Below are 18,440 nucleotides of genomic sequence, written 5' to 3'. Positions count from 1 at the left end.
TTTCCTATGAACTCTATTCACAACACAGTTTGCAAAGTTTCCACGTAAACCACTGAATGTACCTGAAAAATTATTTATTTTTATGACATATAGTTCAGGAGATTATGACATCATAAACTTTTAGATATGAGAAAAATGAAGTTATGCTGAAATTGGTGTGTAGTAGAACTTTAGCATCAGGCAGGATGTTTTAATTTAGCTCTTCTTTACTACTAATGCTATTTGCAACACATTTTAGACACTATCTACATATGCTACTAGATGCACCTGCAATATTATAGTACTTACAACACATAGTTCAGGAAACTTGATTTCATAAACATCGAGGTGCATTAAAAACTACATTTTAATTAAAATGGAGTGAAAATTACCCTACATCTACATCAACACCTATGCTGTGCAAACCACTTGAGGTGCATGGAAGAGGGTACAACCCATTGTACCAGTTATTTGGGTTTCTTCCCATTTCATTCATATGTGGAGCACAGGAAGAATGATTGTTTGAATGCCTCTGTGCATGCAGTAATTATTCTAATCTTATCTTTATGCTCCCTATATGAGTGATAGCCGGTTGCAGTATATTCATAAAGTAATAATTTAAAGCCGTTTCTTGAAACTTTGTTAACAGATTTTCTCTGGGTATTTATTTATTTATTTATTTATCCATCTGTAGACAATAAATATTGTATGGATGTTGTCCAAAAGTACATGTAAATCTATGGCAAACAATCTGTGCAAAATTAACATACAAAATTTCACATAAAGTACTACAAACAATAATAAATACAAAATTGTACAAAAAATTAACAAAAAATAGTACTTGGTCATACAAAACACAGTAATACAACTTTTTATACATGTATACTAACAGTATTATAACTGCATAGTCTGTTTGCCCTAAGGCTTTACTTTTGTCTTCCCTAAACAGGAAGTCCTTGCATTCAATACAATAAGTCAGTAAAGATTTTACCACACTCAACAGCTGCCCATCAGATTTAAAAAATTAACAGAAACTTAGGGGATGAAAGACAGTGTTTTCAGTTTTGCCTTAATATAAACATTATCAGAATCATTTATTGGCCTAAATAGTCATTTACCGAGTATTTGTCTGAAAATCTGCAAGGTGGGGACTAACATATAAAACACATTTGTATATATATAAGGAAGGTATTGTTAGAACTTTAAGCTTGTTGAATAAGGGTTTGCATTGTGACTGTGGATGACTGTGTTATTATTTGGATAGCCCTCTTCTGTAACACAAAAATTTGTTTTAGTCAGCAAGTGGTGGAACCCCAAAATATTATTCCGTATGTTGCAAGAGACTGAAAATAGCCAAAATATGCCATCCTGAGACCCTCTGCAGTACAAACATTAGCAATAATTCTAAGAGCGAAACAAGCTGAGTTAAGTTTCTGCACAAGTTTCATTACATTATCATTAAAATTAAGATTTTCATCTACATAAATTCCCAGAAATTTTATTTTATTTTATTTTATTTTATTTTGATCCAACATCAACTGATTACAAAAAAAGGTTTTTTTTGTTCCAGTCTTCTGGATAAGTCAGAGCCTTACTACTAGGGTTACATATTATTGGCTGGCACTTTTATCTACACAATTTTTTCTAAATTTAGTTGAGAGAACAGAGTTACATATATGGACTATACAGAAAAAAAAAGTTGTTATTGCCATACTTAGATTAAGGAGTATTCAGTTTGTAACAGTATTCATATCAGACATTCAAATATTTACAGTTTGTGACACAGTCTAAGACCTGAGATTACATATATTTTTAGATGGATGGTCTTCCATCATACGAGTGTACTAAATCTAGAAACTCATCTATTGAATATACAAGATTGTGTAGGAGCCATAATTTTAATTTCATTTTTAGTTTTGTATTGGGCAATTTGGAGATATTAGGATGGAAGCAATTCAGTAGTTTTATGCCTGCATAGTGAGGGCTTTTCTCATAAAGTGTTGTTCTATGAGAGATGATGTGGGGTCTCTCTCTACCTCTAGTGTTGTGATCGTGTATTTCTTTATTAAGTGTTTTGTTACTGTTTACTGCCATAATGATTATCTTCAGCACATACAGGTTATGAACAGTTAGTATTTTAAATTCTTTAAACAAATTTCTGCAGGACTCCCTGGCACATTTCTTTCCCATAATTCTAAGTGCCTTCTTTTGTAAGGTAAGTACACTTTTCATATTACCTTTACTGCTGGATCCCCATACCTCTATCCCATAACTTAGATGGGATTCAAATAGTGCAAAATATATTTGCCTCAGAGTGGTGATGTTGCAAAAAGGTGTCAGTTTTCTTAGGACATATATGGTAGTACATAGCTTTTTGCAAATATCATTCACATGATCAGACCAGTTTAACTCTGCATCTAGTGTCAGGCCAAGAAATTTGGTCGAGTATTGTTTTTTAATGTATTCGTCACCCATTAAGATTTGGTTTTCATGAGTTTTCGCCTCCCAAGATCAAATTCAATATAGACAGATTTATTTGTGTTTAATTTTAGTTTGTTTTCATTAAAATACTGCAGAATTAAGCCTGCTGCAGCATTGGATTCCACTTCGAGCTGTGAATAGCTTGGATTGCTGCATATTAACGTGGTGTCATCTGCATATGAGATAGCTGTTGCATGGTTTGTTATGGACTGAATATCATTTACATAGATAATAAAAAGAAGTGGTCCTAATATTGACCCCTGCGGGATACCAAAATTTATGTCAGTGGTGTTTGATTTGTATGTTCCCTCTTGATGCCACTCTGTCTATGGCCTTGTCACCCTACAACAGATCAAGATTTACATTTTGACATAGTTTTCCAAACTGCATATAATTTATTTTATTTGCATTTAATGTTAGATGGTTTGCATTGAACCAAGTGTGGACATTCTTTATTACTTGATCAGTAGTTGTTTGTAGCATTTGCGTTGGTGCACCTGTTATCACACTAGTGTCATCTGCAAATAGTATGGCCTTTGCTGCTCCATCTGAGATGTGAAAGTCATTTATGTAGACAAGGAACAATAAGGGACCTAGAATACTGCCTTGCAGCACTCCTATTTCCACTTTTTTTGCATCTGACGCTAAATGTATTTTGTGGTTCGAGTAATCTGACATCAGTCCTACAATCTGTGTTCCATTTTGTACGTATGATTCAAACCACTTTTTCCCTTTCCCATGAATACCTGTCAAGAGTTTTCCAGTTCAGGTCTTTCAGTATCTCTGTGACACTTTCCCATTGATTACACAAATCTGTGAACATTTGTGCTGCCATTCCCTGTATACATCAGTCCTACAATCTGTGTTCCATTTTGTACGTATGATTCAAACCACTTTTTCCCTTTCCCATGAATACCTGTCAGGAGTTTTCCAGTTCAGGTCTTTCAGTATCTCTGTGACACTTTCCCATTGATTACACAAATCTGTGAACATTTGTGCTGCCATTCCCTGTATACATTCAACATCCCCTGTTAGTCCTATCTGATACAGATCCAACGCACTTGAGGAATATTGTAGAATTGGCCATATAAGTGATTTGTAAGCAATCCTCATTGTAGATTGGGTGATTGCAATCCCCAGTAATCTACCAATAAGTCGAACTCTACCACCTGCTGTACCCACAACCGAGCCTATGTGATCATTCCATTTCATACCCCTACAAAGTGTTACACCCAAGTATTTGTATGAGTTGGCCAATTCCAGTTTTGACTCATTGGTATTATAGTCTTAGGACACTTCATTTTTTCATTTTGTGAAGTGCAAAATTTTACATTTCTTAACATTTAAAGCAAGTTGTCAGCCTCTGCACCACTTTGAAATCTTATCAACATCTGACTGAATATTTATGCAACTTCTTTCAGATGGTACTGCAGCATCTCCAAAAAGCCCGATTTTACTATTAATTTTGTCTGCAGGGTGGTTAATATACAACATGAACAGCAAGGGTCCCAACACACTTCCTTGGGGTAGTTACCCCTACATCTGACAGTGACTCTCCATCCAAGATGACATGCTGCACCCTCCCTACCAAAGAGTTTTCAATGCAGTCACAAATTTCACTTGATACTCCATATTTAAAATTTACACTTTATTTGAAATCAAGCAAGTAGTGAATACTGACAATATTTCAGACAAAAGTGATAGATGTATTTATTAGTTTCTTTTTAAATTAAATGTTAAGACTAGAGCCAACAAACACATGAAAGTAAAATATGATTTATTCTTTATCTTTCAAAATTTCCATTCCATTTCATCAATTAGAAAGTTATGAAAGTTGAAGAATTTATCAGTTATTGGAAGTGTAAAAGTTGTGTAAAACCATTCCATTTTATCTTGTTTTCCCTCGAGTAACTTCTTTTTGCCCCTAACCTCTGTTCATGTCACACTTCCTGTTTCTTATTTCCTTGCAACCCGTCCACAGTTGTGGAGATATCTTTTAGAGGTTCAGTCAAGTCATGATTGTTATACACTGTCAACATTGCTCTGTTTCCCTTTTCATACACAGTAAGGAAATGTTTCTCTTTCTTCTCACATGTTTGCAATCATATAATTCTGCATCTCAAGTTGTGACAAATGTATTTTTTGCCAAAGATTTTTTTTGTCACTTTGGCAATAAAATATAATAAAGTTCTGATTTAATGCTACTCAGAATCTATACCTACAGTTAAATTTGTTATGAATATAATTTTAAAACAATCATTTTATGTTGTTTTACAGCTATGGACTTTTTATCCCGTGATATCAGTTTCCATGGTGTAATGTTGGATGCATTGTCTGACAATATGGTCGATGATCTTATAGCTCTTGGTAAAGATTTTCAAAATGCTATTACTGAAGGCTCTGTGAAACCACTCATAAAAACTATTTTTAAGGTGGATGAAGTTGAGCAAGCATATAGGTATGTACCTAACAGATATTTTGATGTATTTTGTATAATATTGTGTAAAACATCATGTCCATACTTGTGCTATAAATTAAAGTTCTGTCAGCTGTCAATGATGATTTCAAAAATGTGTGTTTCTGTCTCTCTGTGTTTTCTGCAAGTATTCAACTCTTGAGTTTCACACATTCTTAGTACTAGAATACACTTCCCCTATTACTAAATTTTAAACTTATCCTGAACATTCTGTATGTCACCTCTCTATTTTCTGTATGAATAATTAATCGGTCTAGTTTTATTTGGTGCACTACAGGGTCATGTTGATGAGCAACCCTTCACCTAAGGTAGACAAATGCTGCACAAAACTGAGTCAAAGCTGACGTTGTGGCTGTTATTGTGACACTCATGGCCATGACCATATGTTGTTGCTCCTTCTTTACTGGTGCACATGTTGTAGCATTTGCTCTGCCAAAATTCATCCTGCTTTTGTGTCTGTTTGCTGATTCAAAAAAAGGTTTAGACCAGGGCCTAATATTTTATTTTGATAGGTCAAATTTTTCATCGGAAGCACCTCTAGCAGCTTTTCTGGCTGATGCAACTTTGGGTGCATAACTTTTAACTTGGTCTCTCCTATAACAGTGGCTGATGGGTGAAATGTTGGCATTACATCCTGTTCTGCTAACCATTTATACACTGCCATGTAGTTATAAATGCTTAGCCTCTGACAAGTGGCAGCTTGGGAACAGGGAGCTGCAATCATTCACTTCTACCACCTTTGGAAAAGTCTTATACCCAGTAGACATGGAAAGAAACATTTAAATATCTTATTAACATACACTGAACACAAAACTGCAATGCTACACCCACACACACAAAATGAAAAATAAATAAATACATTTCCCCAAATCTTCCCCTAACAAGTTCTGCAATATAACCACACAGTAGCTTCCTGACACCCAATAGCATATTGTAAATGATATTGCAATACAACCTAAGCCCTTAATTGTACACAACATAATACTCAATATTAAATATTCTTTCCTAATTCCTTGACATCAACTCATATGTTATTACATGCACTGGTTGTGCATGGGTTTTGCTCTCACCCTTCTTCCTACTGCCATTCACTTTCTCCATGGTTGATGGTGATACTTATGCCCATGCATCTGGAGTGCCTTGAAATGATCATAGGCATTCAGTGTGAACTGTTTTTATATGAATCAGTAATTTAAGTTTGATGTTAACAAGTGATGTCATTTCAGTTACCTGATATGGTCCCTGCTAACAAACATTTGGGCTTACTATTCGGGATATAAGAACTCCATAACACTACCCACTGTCTTGTCCCCTGTTGTGTTAATTTTCCCATGTGGTTTCCTACCTGCACTTTATGTTTCAGGGCTTTGGCGTTTGGAACATGCCTCCCTACCTTTCCCAACATTTTGGCAAAATGCTTAATATATACCTGACCTTGTCAAATGGTGAAGGCATCTTCCTTCCAGTGGTCCTTCAGATTATATGCTGCCACAACAAATGATGAGTACATACACCAGTCATTACGGTGCGAGTGCATGCAGTGATCCAACATCCTACCAGTAGTAAAAAGCATATATTTCATTTTACCATTAGTCTGTGGGCACCATGGACTTCCTTAATTCCTCACCCATAACAAATGACATATTAGTTCTATCAAAAACAACATAAAATTCGTCCCTTGGTCAATTATTATGGTTTCTGGCCACAAAATTTAGCAAACAGCTGTTGACCAATGCTTGTGCCACTATTGTTGCTTATTGATTAGGGATAGTGATCAGTTCTTTGTACTGACAAAAGTGATCAAAAATAGTCAACACAAAACAGTTCCACACGAAAGTCTGGTTACATGGTCCAAGGATATACATCCCAGTCATTAGAGTAGATTTAGTCACTTCTGGCAACCTTTTCAGTGTTTGCAATGTTTGCTTATGGCTCATATCTGCTCATTGTCCACTTTGAATACAATTTCTTACATAATAGCCCACATCTTCTTAACACTAATTGACCAGTAGCATGCCTTTCCCTTCCTGTTTGTTGTTCTACAGCGTTCATGGCCAGACAGCATATGATCATGTACTTCCTTCAGATCTTCTTCCTTCAGCTTTGCTGGCACTACCATGTGTGACTTCAGTCTTGTCGTCTTACATAAAAGGCCATCACATACAATGAACTGAGGCTGTTCCGCGTACAGCTTGCAGTTGTCATCATGAAAATACATAATCCCATTGAACAAGCTGTGTCTTTCCTTTCCTGTTGTAGAGTAGTTCCTCTCCACTCTATTCGACTGCTGAGCAGCATATGATGAAAGATATTCTCCACCATTTACTACCTGATTCAAAACACACCCCAGTTTCTGATTTGAAGTACCTCATGAAGCAGAAACTTTTTCTCATAGTCTAGAAAAAATTAACACTGGACTTTATGTTAATGCTCTCATCAATTCCTTGAATCTGTCCTGGCTTTCCTTTGCCCTCATGAACTTCATGCCTTTCTTTAATAGCTGTGTAAGTGGCCTCATCATGTCTGCAAACCCTTATACAAATATCTACACTACTGGCCATTAAAATTGCTACACCAAGAAGAAATGCAGATGATACATGGGTATTCATTGGACAAATATATTATACTAGAACTGACATGTGACTACGTTTTCACGCAGATCCTGAGAAATCAGTACCCAGAACAACCAGCTCTGGCCGTAATAACGGCCTTGATGTGCCTGGGCATTGAGTCAAACAGAGCTTGGATGGCGTGTACAGATACAGCTGCCCATGCAGCTTCAACATGATACCACAGTTCATAAAGAGTGGTGACTGGTGTATTGTGATGATTCAGTTGCTCGGCCACCATTGACCAGACGTTTTCAGTTGGTGAGAGATCTGGAGAATGTGCTGGCCAGGGCAGCAGTCGAACATTTTCTGTATCTAGAAACGCCCATACAGGATCTGCAACATGTGGTTGTGCATTATCCTGCTGAAATGTTGGGTTTCGCAGAGATCAAATGAAGAGTAGAGCCACAGGTCGTAACACATCTGAAATGGAACGTCCACTGTTCAAAGTGCTGTCAATAGGAACAAGAGGTGACCAAGACGTGTAACCAATGGCACCCCATACCCTCACGCAGGGTGATACACCAGTATGGCGATGACGAATACATGCTTCCAATGTGTGTTCACTACAATGTTACCAAACACGGATGCGACCATCATTGAGTACACCATCGCAGGCGCTCCTGTCTGTGATGCAGTGTCAAGGGTAACTGGAGCCATGGTCTCCGAACTGATAGTCCATGCTGCTGCAAACGTCGTCGAACTGTTTGTGCAGATGGTTGTTGTCTTGCAACGTCCCCATCTGTTGACTCAGGGATCGAGATGTGGCTGCACTATCCATTACAGCCATGCAGATAAGATGCCTGTCATGTTGACTGCTAGTGATACTAGGCCGCTGGGATCCAGCACGGTGTTCCTTATTACCCTCCTGAACCCACCGATCCCATATTCTGCTAACAGTCATTGGATCTCTTCCAATCGAGCAGCAATGTCGCAATACGATAAACCGCAATCGCGATAGGCTACAATTCGACCTTTATCAAAGTCGGAAACGTGATGGTACGCATTTCTCCTCCTTACACGAGGCATCAAAACAATGTTTCATCAGGCAATGCCAGTCAACTGCTGTTTGTGTATGAGAAATCGGTTGGAAACTTTCAAAATGGTTCAAATGGCTCTGAGCACTATGGGACTCAACTGCTGTGGTCATAAGTCCCCTAGAACTTAGAACTACTTAAACCTAACTAACCTAAGGACAGCACACAACACCCTGGAAACTTTCCTCACGTCAGCACGTTGTAGGTGGCGCCACTGGCGCCAACCTTGTGTGAATGGTCTGAAAAGCTAATCGTTTGCATATCACAGCATCTTCTTCCTGTCCATTAAATTTCACATCTGTAGCATGTCATCTTCATGGAGTAGCAATTTTAATGGCCAGTAGTGTATAACTATTTGCCAGACTCAAGAACGATTGTAATTCTTTACTAAACCTAAGATATGGAAAATCTTGCAGTGCCTGTACTTACCTTAGGTTGTTTTGACCACTTCAGTACCAGTTACATGCCCCACATATACAACTCCCACCAAAACAAAATGACACTCCTTAGTACTTTGTGTCAAATGTGCTGCATGCAACCATTTAAAAACCCTCATAATATACGTATATGCTGTGTCATGTTACTGAGGTATAACATACGTTGCTGAGGTTTCAGCCCACATAGTAACCCATCCAACAACAACTGAAATGTTTCTGGCACTTTTTTTAAAATCCTGAATGGCGCCCTTTGATATTGATGATGAGTCCAAGGAAAGAAGAATGCTGTCTTCATCAGTCACCAGGAAACATCCCTAATGGATGGAACTTACTCCTTAGATCTGTGGGAAAGAAATACTTACATTTCATCTAGTTAAGGCCTGCACTTATTATTTTTTAGAATAGAGAAATTCCCCCGCAGCCCCAAAAAGATGCATTTTGATTCAAGACAGGATAGCATTCATCATAGCAGATCAGAGAAAGAAATTGTTAATATAGCATTAGTTAACTGCAGGAGTGTGACTAAAAGTTGTTGTCAGTAGCAAAGAAATTCTCAACTCCAAACTGGAATGTATATCACAGAGATAGGTTGAACACTGGTGATGTAAGCGTGTTTGTAGCAACAGAAGACAGGATGATATCTAGTGGGATTAGTACAGATGTAGAATGTGAAACAATTTAGGTGAAGGTAAATGTTAGATGTTGATCAAATATGGTCAGCAGATGCTTTTATAGACCTCCTGCCTCAGCAGCAGTAATGGTGGAATGTTTTAGCAGAAACTTGCTGAATATTTTGCATGAATTTCATTGTCATATTATAATTTTAGGTGGAGATTTTAACTTACTGTCTATACATTGGGAGATTCAAGTGATTAGGGTGGATAGTAGGGACACAGAATTGAGTGAAATTGTTCTAAGTACTTTATCCAAAATTGATCTTGAGCAGTTAATCATAAAATCAGCTCACGAGGATAACATCCTAGACTTGTTGGTGACAAACAGACATGAACTTTTCAATTCAGTTAGCACAGAACAAGGAATCAGTGATCGTAAGGCCATTATCAGTGATCGTAAGGCCATTAAGCATCATCCAGCTTTAAATAGGAATAAAAAGAAAGGTAAGAAGATCTTTCTGTTTAGCAAGAATGACAATAGATTAAGTTCTTACTATATTTCATCACCAGCACTGACAATCTTGAGCATCAATAGACAAAGTTCAAGAGCACCATACAAGCAAAACTATGAGGGATGGAAAAGACCCACCATAGTTCAACAACCAAGTTAAAAACCTGCTAAAAAAGCAAAAAGAGCTTCTCTGGATATTCAAACATAGCCACAGCCTCAGGACAAACAAAGTCTAAATGAAGCCAAAATTAGCTTAGAAGGGCTGAAAGTGAAGAGTTCAATGAATTCAAAAGTAAAATTCTATCTATCTACTTGACAGATATCCTAAAACACTTTGGTTTTATGTTAAATCAGTAAATGCATCAAAGCCATCTATCCAGACATTCTGTGACCATTACAGCATTGAAACAGAAGTTGCCACAGAAAAGACTGAAATACTCAGCATCTTTTTCCAGTACTGTTTAACAAAGGAAGGTCATACTGTAATTCATCCTTTTAAACTGTCACTTAAATGGAAAAATGATAAATACTGAAAAATGTGACCAAGGGAAAAGCAACAGAAATCAACATAGGAAAGGCTACTTGACCTGATGGGATACCAGTTTGATTCTACACAGTGTATGCGAAAGAACTTGTCCCTGTTCCAGTAGCAGTGTACTTCAGGCCTCTTGAAAATCAATGTGTTCCTAATGATTGGAAAAAAGCACAGGTCACTCATGTTTTCCAGAAGGGTCATTGAACAGATGCACAAAATTATAGGCCTATATTTCTAACAACAGTCTGTGATAGAATTTTGGAACATGTTTTATGTTCTTGTTTATGATATTTCTAGAGACTGAAAATCTCCTCTGTAGGAATCAACACGAGTTTCAAAAATATCTATCATACAAAACCCAGCCCATCCACAAGACTTAGAAAGCAGTAGAAACATATGTCCAGGGAAATGCCGTGGTCCTTGACTTCTGGAAGGCAGTAGATACTGGACATTTGGAAGGGGTTCAATACATTCCACCCTTACTGTTAATGAATAAAATATGATCTAATGGAATATCAGACCAACTGTGTGATTGGATTAAAGAGTTTCTAGCAAACAGAACACAGCATGTCAGTCTAAAAGCAGGGAAGTATTTAAATGTAAAAGCAACTTAAGATTTGTCCAAAAAGAGTGTTGTAGGATAATTCCTTTTCACAGTATATATAAATGGCCGAGTAGATAATGTCGGAGGTTACATGAGGCTTTTTGTGGATGATGCTGTATACATAGAAGTCATAATGCTAACAAATTGTTGGGGAATGCAGGGAGACCTGCAGAGGATCAACACTTAGTACAGAGAGAGGCAAATGACTCTCAACATCAACAAATTTAGTGCTAGTTGTTCAACTGCCCAGGTCTGTCTGTTTTATCTGCACTTAACCATGCTACCTCATTAAGGATGGCTGCATAGCCTCTGTGTTTGCCATTGAGGATCATTAATTTCCAATGCACAGTATGTGAAACAGAACAACAAACAACAATAGGTTACACACTATGATGCATCAGTTACAACCCATGTCTCATCATGAGCCATTTTGCTTCTGTGTATTGTGTAGCCAAATAATAACTTCTATGAAAATTAAAATAACTAATGCCACTTAATCAGTAGTATATGGTGCAGGATGGTGTAGCAAGTTATGCTGGATACATTTCACAGGTTGCAAATATTGCTCCCTTGTATGACCACAGAAGTGACAACATCACCTGGTTCTGAGTGCTGCACTAAAATTACTGTCAAATGCTGGTAAATCTCTTGCCTAGACCCCACATTCTCTATACACAAAAACAGGAAGAACTACCAAAACAGTTCAATAGTCTGTTCACTCACCCCACTGTGTGAGGATTGTACATGGTGCAGTTGTGCTGTCATGTTGCATGGAGAGTGACTCTGCTGGTACCAGCAGGTGGGCGACAACTCCTGAGACCAAACTATAGTCACCTAAAGGTAAGAGGCTTCTTTGGTGCAGATGTTAAGATGGAGACAACTTTTATTCAATTTGTGCTACACCATTTTCAGTGCTGTGATGCCGCAGACAGACCCCCTAAGGCATGAACATAGAGGCCCCTCTGGTTGTTGCAGATGCCTGCTGCCAGTGGGGTGGCCGGCTGTGATATCTGTACCCAGCAATGCTGACAATTATTTAACTGTTTCAGCAATGCACTCCCAAGTTTGCACATTGTGAAATCTTGTGGTAGTGTGTACAACTGCCAGAATTCTCATGGAGACCGTAAGGACCCGGAAGAAGAGCATGACACAGCAGGTGATGATGGCAGTTACAGGAGTGCTTGCCCCACTGTCTGTGTGCAGCAAGCCCCCCACTGTCTGTGTGCAGCCAGCTGCACCAAGCTGCATGTGAACTGCTGCCCTATGAGGCAGAAGTTCATTTGTGGCTGTAGAGAGCTTAGAAGTGGCCCATCCATCACAAGTGCTTAGTCCCCAGGTGGTGGATTTAATACTGGTAATTTGTCTGGCAGAGATGGTGGCCCACATCAGTATTGGCTGCTTGTTGACAAATCACCAAATAGTGACTGGTGTGGCCCTCACATTATTGTGGGTGCTGCCAGAATGTTCATACATCTTCTAAAATCAATGAGTATTTATACCGGTTAATGGAAAGTTTGCCAAACCAGCACAGTGCTCCCAATCACTAATGAATCAACAACCTCCATGGCTCAGCAATGTGCAGCTGGCCTGTCCAGTAGCTGCACAGTGCTTGCACTACATCACCATAAGTGTGAGGCATGGCCTAGCCTGCCTCATGGCAGGTAAACAGGAGTGTTGATGAAATTAACATACCAATATCCCAGCATCTGTCAACTGCCCACAGCTTTCAACACAGCCATAGCAGAGCTGCTATTTCCAGAATAACATCCACAAAATAGTGGTGTCACTACAGTACCCACAGACTAAGCACATGCTATGTTGAACTCGTGACTGATTCACATGCAGTTATGTCCTGTGGAATGAAAACCACGAACAACTGTATGTAAGATCGTCTGTTTGGGACCACAATCAGTTCCATAGCTTAAAGCTTCATCTTCAGAGGGCTATCTGAATATCAAAGGGAAATATCTATTAAAAAACTGCATATAATAGCAATCCCAAATAACAACAATAAAAAATAAATACTTGTATAAACTACATCATATGGGACCCAGATGTGAGGATAGATAGAAGACCCGACATTGATTGACCAAATAATTCTAATACGCCAAATGTGTGTAATGTCAAATTGTACACCACAGGCGATTAAAATTGCTACACCACGAAGATGACATGCTACAGACACAAAATTTAACCGACAGGAAGAAGATGCTGTGATATGCAAATGATTAGCTTTTCAGAGCATTCGCACAAGGTTGGTTCCGGTGGTGACACCTACAACGTGCTGACATGAGGAAAGTTTCCAACCGATTTCTCATACACAAACAGCAGTTGACTGGCATTGCCTGGTGAAATGTTGTTGTGATGCCTCATGTAAGGAGGAGAAATGTGTACCATCACGTTTCCGACTATGATAAAGGTCGGATTGTAGCCAATCGCAATTGCGGTTTACTGTATCGCGACTTTGCCTCTCGCGTTGGTTGAGATCCAATGACTTTTAGCAGAATATGGAATCGGTGGGTTCAGGAGGGTAATAAGGAACGCCGTGCTGGATCCCAACGGTCTCGTATCACTAGCAGTCGAGATGACAGGCATCTTATCCGCATGGCTGAAACGGATTGTGCAGCCACGTCTCGATCCCTGAGCCAACAGATGGGGACGTTTGCAAGACAACAACCATCTCCAGGAACAGTTCGATGACACTTGAAGCAGCATGGACTATCAGCTCGGAGACTATGGCTGCGGTTACCCTTGACACTGCATTACAGACAGGAGCGCCTGCGATGGTGTACTCAACGACGAACCTGGGAGCACGAATGGCAAAAGCGTCATTTTTTCGGATGAATCCAGGTTCTGTTTACAGCATCATGATGGTCGCATCCGTGTTTGGTGACATCGCAGTGAATGCACATTGAAAATGTGTATTCGTGATCACTATACTGGCGTATCACCCAGCGTGAAGGTTTGGGGTGCCATTGGTTACATGTCTCGGTCACCTCTTGTTGGCATTGACGGCACTTTCAACAGTGGACATTACATTTCAGACGTGTTACGACCTGTGGCTCTACCCTTCATTTGATCCCTGTGAAACCCTACATTTCAGCAGGATAATGCACAACTGCATGTTGCAGGTCCTGTATGGGCCTTTCTGGATACAGAAAATGTTTGACTGCTGTCCTGGCCAGCACATTCTCCAGATCTCTCACCAATTGAAAACGTCTGGTCAATGGTGGCCGAGCAACTGGCATGGGCAGCTGTACCTGTACACGCCATCCAAGCTCTGGTTGACTAAATTCCCAGGCGTATCAAGGCCATTATTATGGCCAGAGGTGGTGGTTCTAGGTACTGATTTCTCAGGATCTATGCACCCAAATTGCATGTCTTCTTGGTGTAGCAATTTTAATGGCCAGTAGTGTAAATAGGATGAATTGTGTCATCAACATTCCCTTAAAATTAAACTGGAACCTACAACATAATGAGACAAAATGTAAAAACCACCGAATGTACCCACAAAAACCACATCCTCCATGTTGACAAAACTTAGAAAAATTCGAGACGAAGCTCTCATCACATCATATGAGCTCCAGCAGCAACATGTTAGTACTGAGCCTTCAGGAACAGACAGCATGCTATCAAAGTGTGGCACATATGGGACAGCCAGACACAAGCCACACCACTGTAGTATAGGACAAGAACCACATGTAGCTCACCCAACATGCTCCTGACCTGACATGGAAAATTGGGTAACTTTTTTACAGAACCAAATTCTTTATCTCAGATAACGACAACAGTCCAAAGTAGCATAGTTACTGCTGGACACAGTTTCATACGTTATTGACTTACAATATGGGATAACTGAATAAACATCTCAACTGAAATATCAAGTGTAAGTTCATGCTAATAATATAAAATAATTCAATGGTTTCTAATAAAACTCTTCCTCCTGCCATTCCCTCCTCCTTGCCTGCTCTTAAAAAGACTGTTCACACCTGAAGCCAACAAGTTGAAAACTGTAAGTGGCATTGGGTTCAAGTCAGTACATAGGAACCAGAAACAGATTACTATGGTGGGAGGATAGGTCCACTTTGTAAAAACAATCTGTGTCAAAGCCAAATAGACCTTTAAATACTATTGTTGATGACTTTTTGTAAAATATTGTTACATTTTAGTAGTTTTCCTGCCACCTTTCCTAGGCTTAGTTTTGGTTACTTTTTACTTTCGGTGTTTTCTGTCCTTTGTTTCAATATTTATACAAACTGTTTCATATTTCTGCTTCTGCTGAATTTCCAAAGCCATCTAAAAATTGTATAAAACTTTCTCAGTCTACTTTCTACATCAATTCATGGTAAAACCGTGATCTTTCGACAGTTACCTCCACCTTTTTCATCAGGAGCAACCATCAGCTGCTCCTGATGAAGATAATGGAAGTAATAATGAAAAGTTAGAGGTTTTGTCCTGAACGAACATGGCAAGAAGTCGGAGAATGTTTTATACAACAGTGCCATTGTGAAAGACTTCATTCTCATACAACCATCTAAAAATGGCTAAAGAAACAAAGTTTTCCGTATCAAATAATTACTGAACTAACAAGTTTTGCTAGAAGAACTGGTCATTTATGTAATAAGAAAAATGGAGGGCTGCTAAACTGTGAGACTGAACTTTGCAAATAATCAGAAGTTGAAATGAATATTTCTTTATTCACAAGTTGAAATTTGAACATTCTTGAACATGAGAATTTTATGAATAATTTTTGAAATAGAAAGTATTTGGAAAAACAAAATGCTTATGGAGAAGAGGAGAATGAGGGTTTTAAAATGAGCTATGCCAATTTAGCCAGAAACATCCATTAGATCACTGTAAGTTTCATCTGTAGATGTTCTTGATGAAACTTAAATTATGAATATTTCTTTATGAAAATTATTTCCTGTTAAACCACATGTCATTAGTGTTTGGGAAATTACCTGTTGAATAATAAAATCTTGTGAGTTCCTGAATGGATAAGAAAGTAGAAACTTGATGTCAGGAGTGGTCCAAGAAAAAATAAGGTGATCCCACCTCACTCTGTTACAATGTTTGAAAGTAATAGTGAAACACCTGAGGAAAAATATGTATTTTAAGAGCAGATTCCATGAGAAAAAATCGATTTTCAACTATTTACTATTGTGTCTAATGACTGAGCTTCAGATTACATGTGTCAAACAGGGAACAATTTAAACATTTTATCACTTTACCTGATATTTTTGATGGAAAGATTAGATGAAATGTACAGCATATCACATCAGTCAATGTGGCAAGGTGAATGAATACAAGATTTAAGAAACTTCATTCCAAAAATTAGCATTTATTGGTCAAGATTAATTTGTGGATGCTATGGTTTCCTGTGAAATATGCTCACTATTTTTATTTACTTAAATTTGGCATATTTCGTGACAGTACCTTTTCCGTTAGATGTTTACAGGGCGACATTGGTCTTGGCTTCAGTTGTCTAGTGGAAGTATGATTCCACAATGCAGAAATGACCTGGTTCAATGCGTTTGCTTCATTTTTGGTGCTTCAAATACCATTTCTTCGAATGTGGTTTCTTCTTAAAGTTTATATAAAAAAATAGTAACATAATTTATTTTTATTTTTTTTTTTTTTTTTTTCACTAGCAAATTATTTATGATGGTGACCTGCACATTGTTCTACCGTCAACACACACCAAGAGTTCACTGCCGACTGACTACAGTCAAAGACGACTCCAGCGTCAAAGACATTTTACACAACACACAAGCTTCCACTTGTAATCAGTCTCTTTGATATTGTTCGTCACATTTACTAATAGTAATCAATATGCTGTCACTCTCAAAAATATAAGTAAATTAACATAAGGCAAATAACAATAAAAAAATTCTGACAAAAAATATAAGAAAACATTTACAATTTGGTATCGACCAATCCGGAAGAAAATAACACATCTCCCAGATCCATTACACCTGGGAAATTATTTCCTTAGATCCTTTTGCATTGTTCTTGTAAATACTTCCTTCACTTCAGCGACTATTCCGGTTTATTGAAAATTAGGAATATTCTCAGTAAAATTTGTGCCTTGTTCCACAGCGCATTTTAGTTACATTAAAGGAAGATTACTTTTTGGACCATTTAATCAGTCCAGATGACATGATGTGCAATAATGATCATTTGCATCAAGTGACTGTTACGACTCTTTGCCTCCCATTTCATTCTGTGTACATGTACAACAGCAACAATCAAGTTACACAATTTGGGGGAAATTTGGTGATATTTGGAAATGTCATATATGCTCAATTGTGACAGGTGGCTTTTGTGCACAGACTTCTTTTTATATCTTCATTACTATGTTTACCTCAAGTGCTGCAACAAAAGAGAATAGTGTTTCTCATTTACCTGTTACCTCACAGAAATGCTTGATATGGAAAAGACTGGTGAAAAGGTGAAGGAAACGGAGTGTGTTGGTAGGACACAGCTCAAGTTTTGGAACAGTTTGCTACTCCTGCGGGCTCCTTAACTCAATCAAAATAGTATTTAAGGCTATTAAATGGTACAAGTTTTTTATGTTGTGGAGGTATTCATTCTCTCCATAGAACCATAAAGGAGTGGATAAGTTCAATAGTAGAGTTCCATTTGTATCACATAAAAAAAACCATAGGCATAAGAACACTGAAAACATGGGAGAGAAGCATGCACTGGTGTTAAAAATCCTCTACGATTTATCAGGATACATTTTCAAAATGTTATTCCAAGTAAACACTCCAAGATGTTCTTATCCGCCAGGCGGAGTGGCCGTGCAGTTCTAGGCGCTACAGTCTGGAACCGAGCGACCGCTGCGGTAGCAGGTTCGAATCCTGTCTCGGGCATGGATGTGTGTGATGTCGTTTGGTTAGTTAGCTTTAATTAGTTCTAAGTTCTAGGCGACTGATGACCTCAGAAGTTAAGTCGCATAGTGCTCAGAGCCATTTGAACCATTTGTTCTTATCCATAGAATCACTGTTCGCTCAAAACAAAAAATATATTGCAGAAACCAGATACACATGCAAAACATGCTGTTATGAGCCTTGAGACACACAAAGAAAAAGAAACTAATCATCAGGAGCTGCACAGGAAATAGTATTAAACTGCTGCTTCCCTAAACCAGTCCC

General features: G+C 38.3%; 1 protein-coding gene across 1 annotated transcript in view; it reads left to right on the top strand.

Annotated features, from left to right (window-relative positions):
* Positions 1 to 18,440, top strand: part of LOC126203689 (fatty acid synthase-like) — a 469,334-nt gene that overhangs the window by 341,975 nt on the left and 108,919 nt on the right. Inside the window, exon 28 of the mRNA XM_049938059.1 lies at positions 4,738 to 4,918. Coding sequence (XP_049794016.1) covers positions 4,738 to 4,918 — 181 coding nt within the window. The remainder of the gene's footprint in view (positions 1 to 4,737; positions 4,919 to 18,440) is intronic.

This window comes from Schistocerca nitens, chromosome 9 (assembly GCF_023898315.1).
Source record: "Schistocerca nitens isolate TAMUIC-IGC-003100 chromosome 9, iqSchNite1.1, whole genome shotgun sequence".
NCBI lineage: Eukaryota > Metazoa > Arthropoda > Insecta > Orthoptera > Acrididae > Schistocerca > Schistocerca nitens.
Note: the sequence above shows the minus strand (reverse complement) of the source record. Positions and strands in the feature narration are given on the sequence as shown.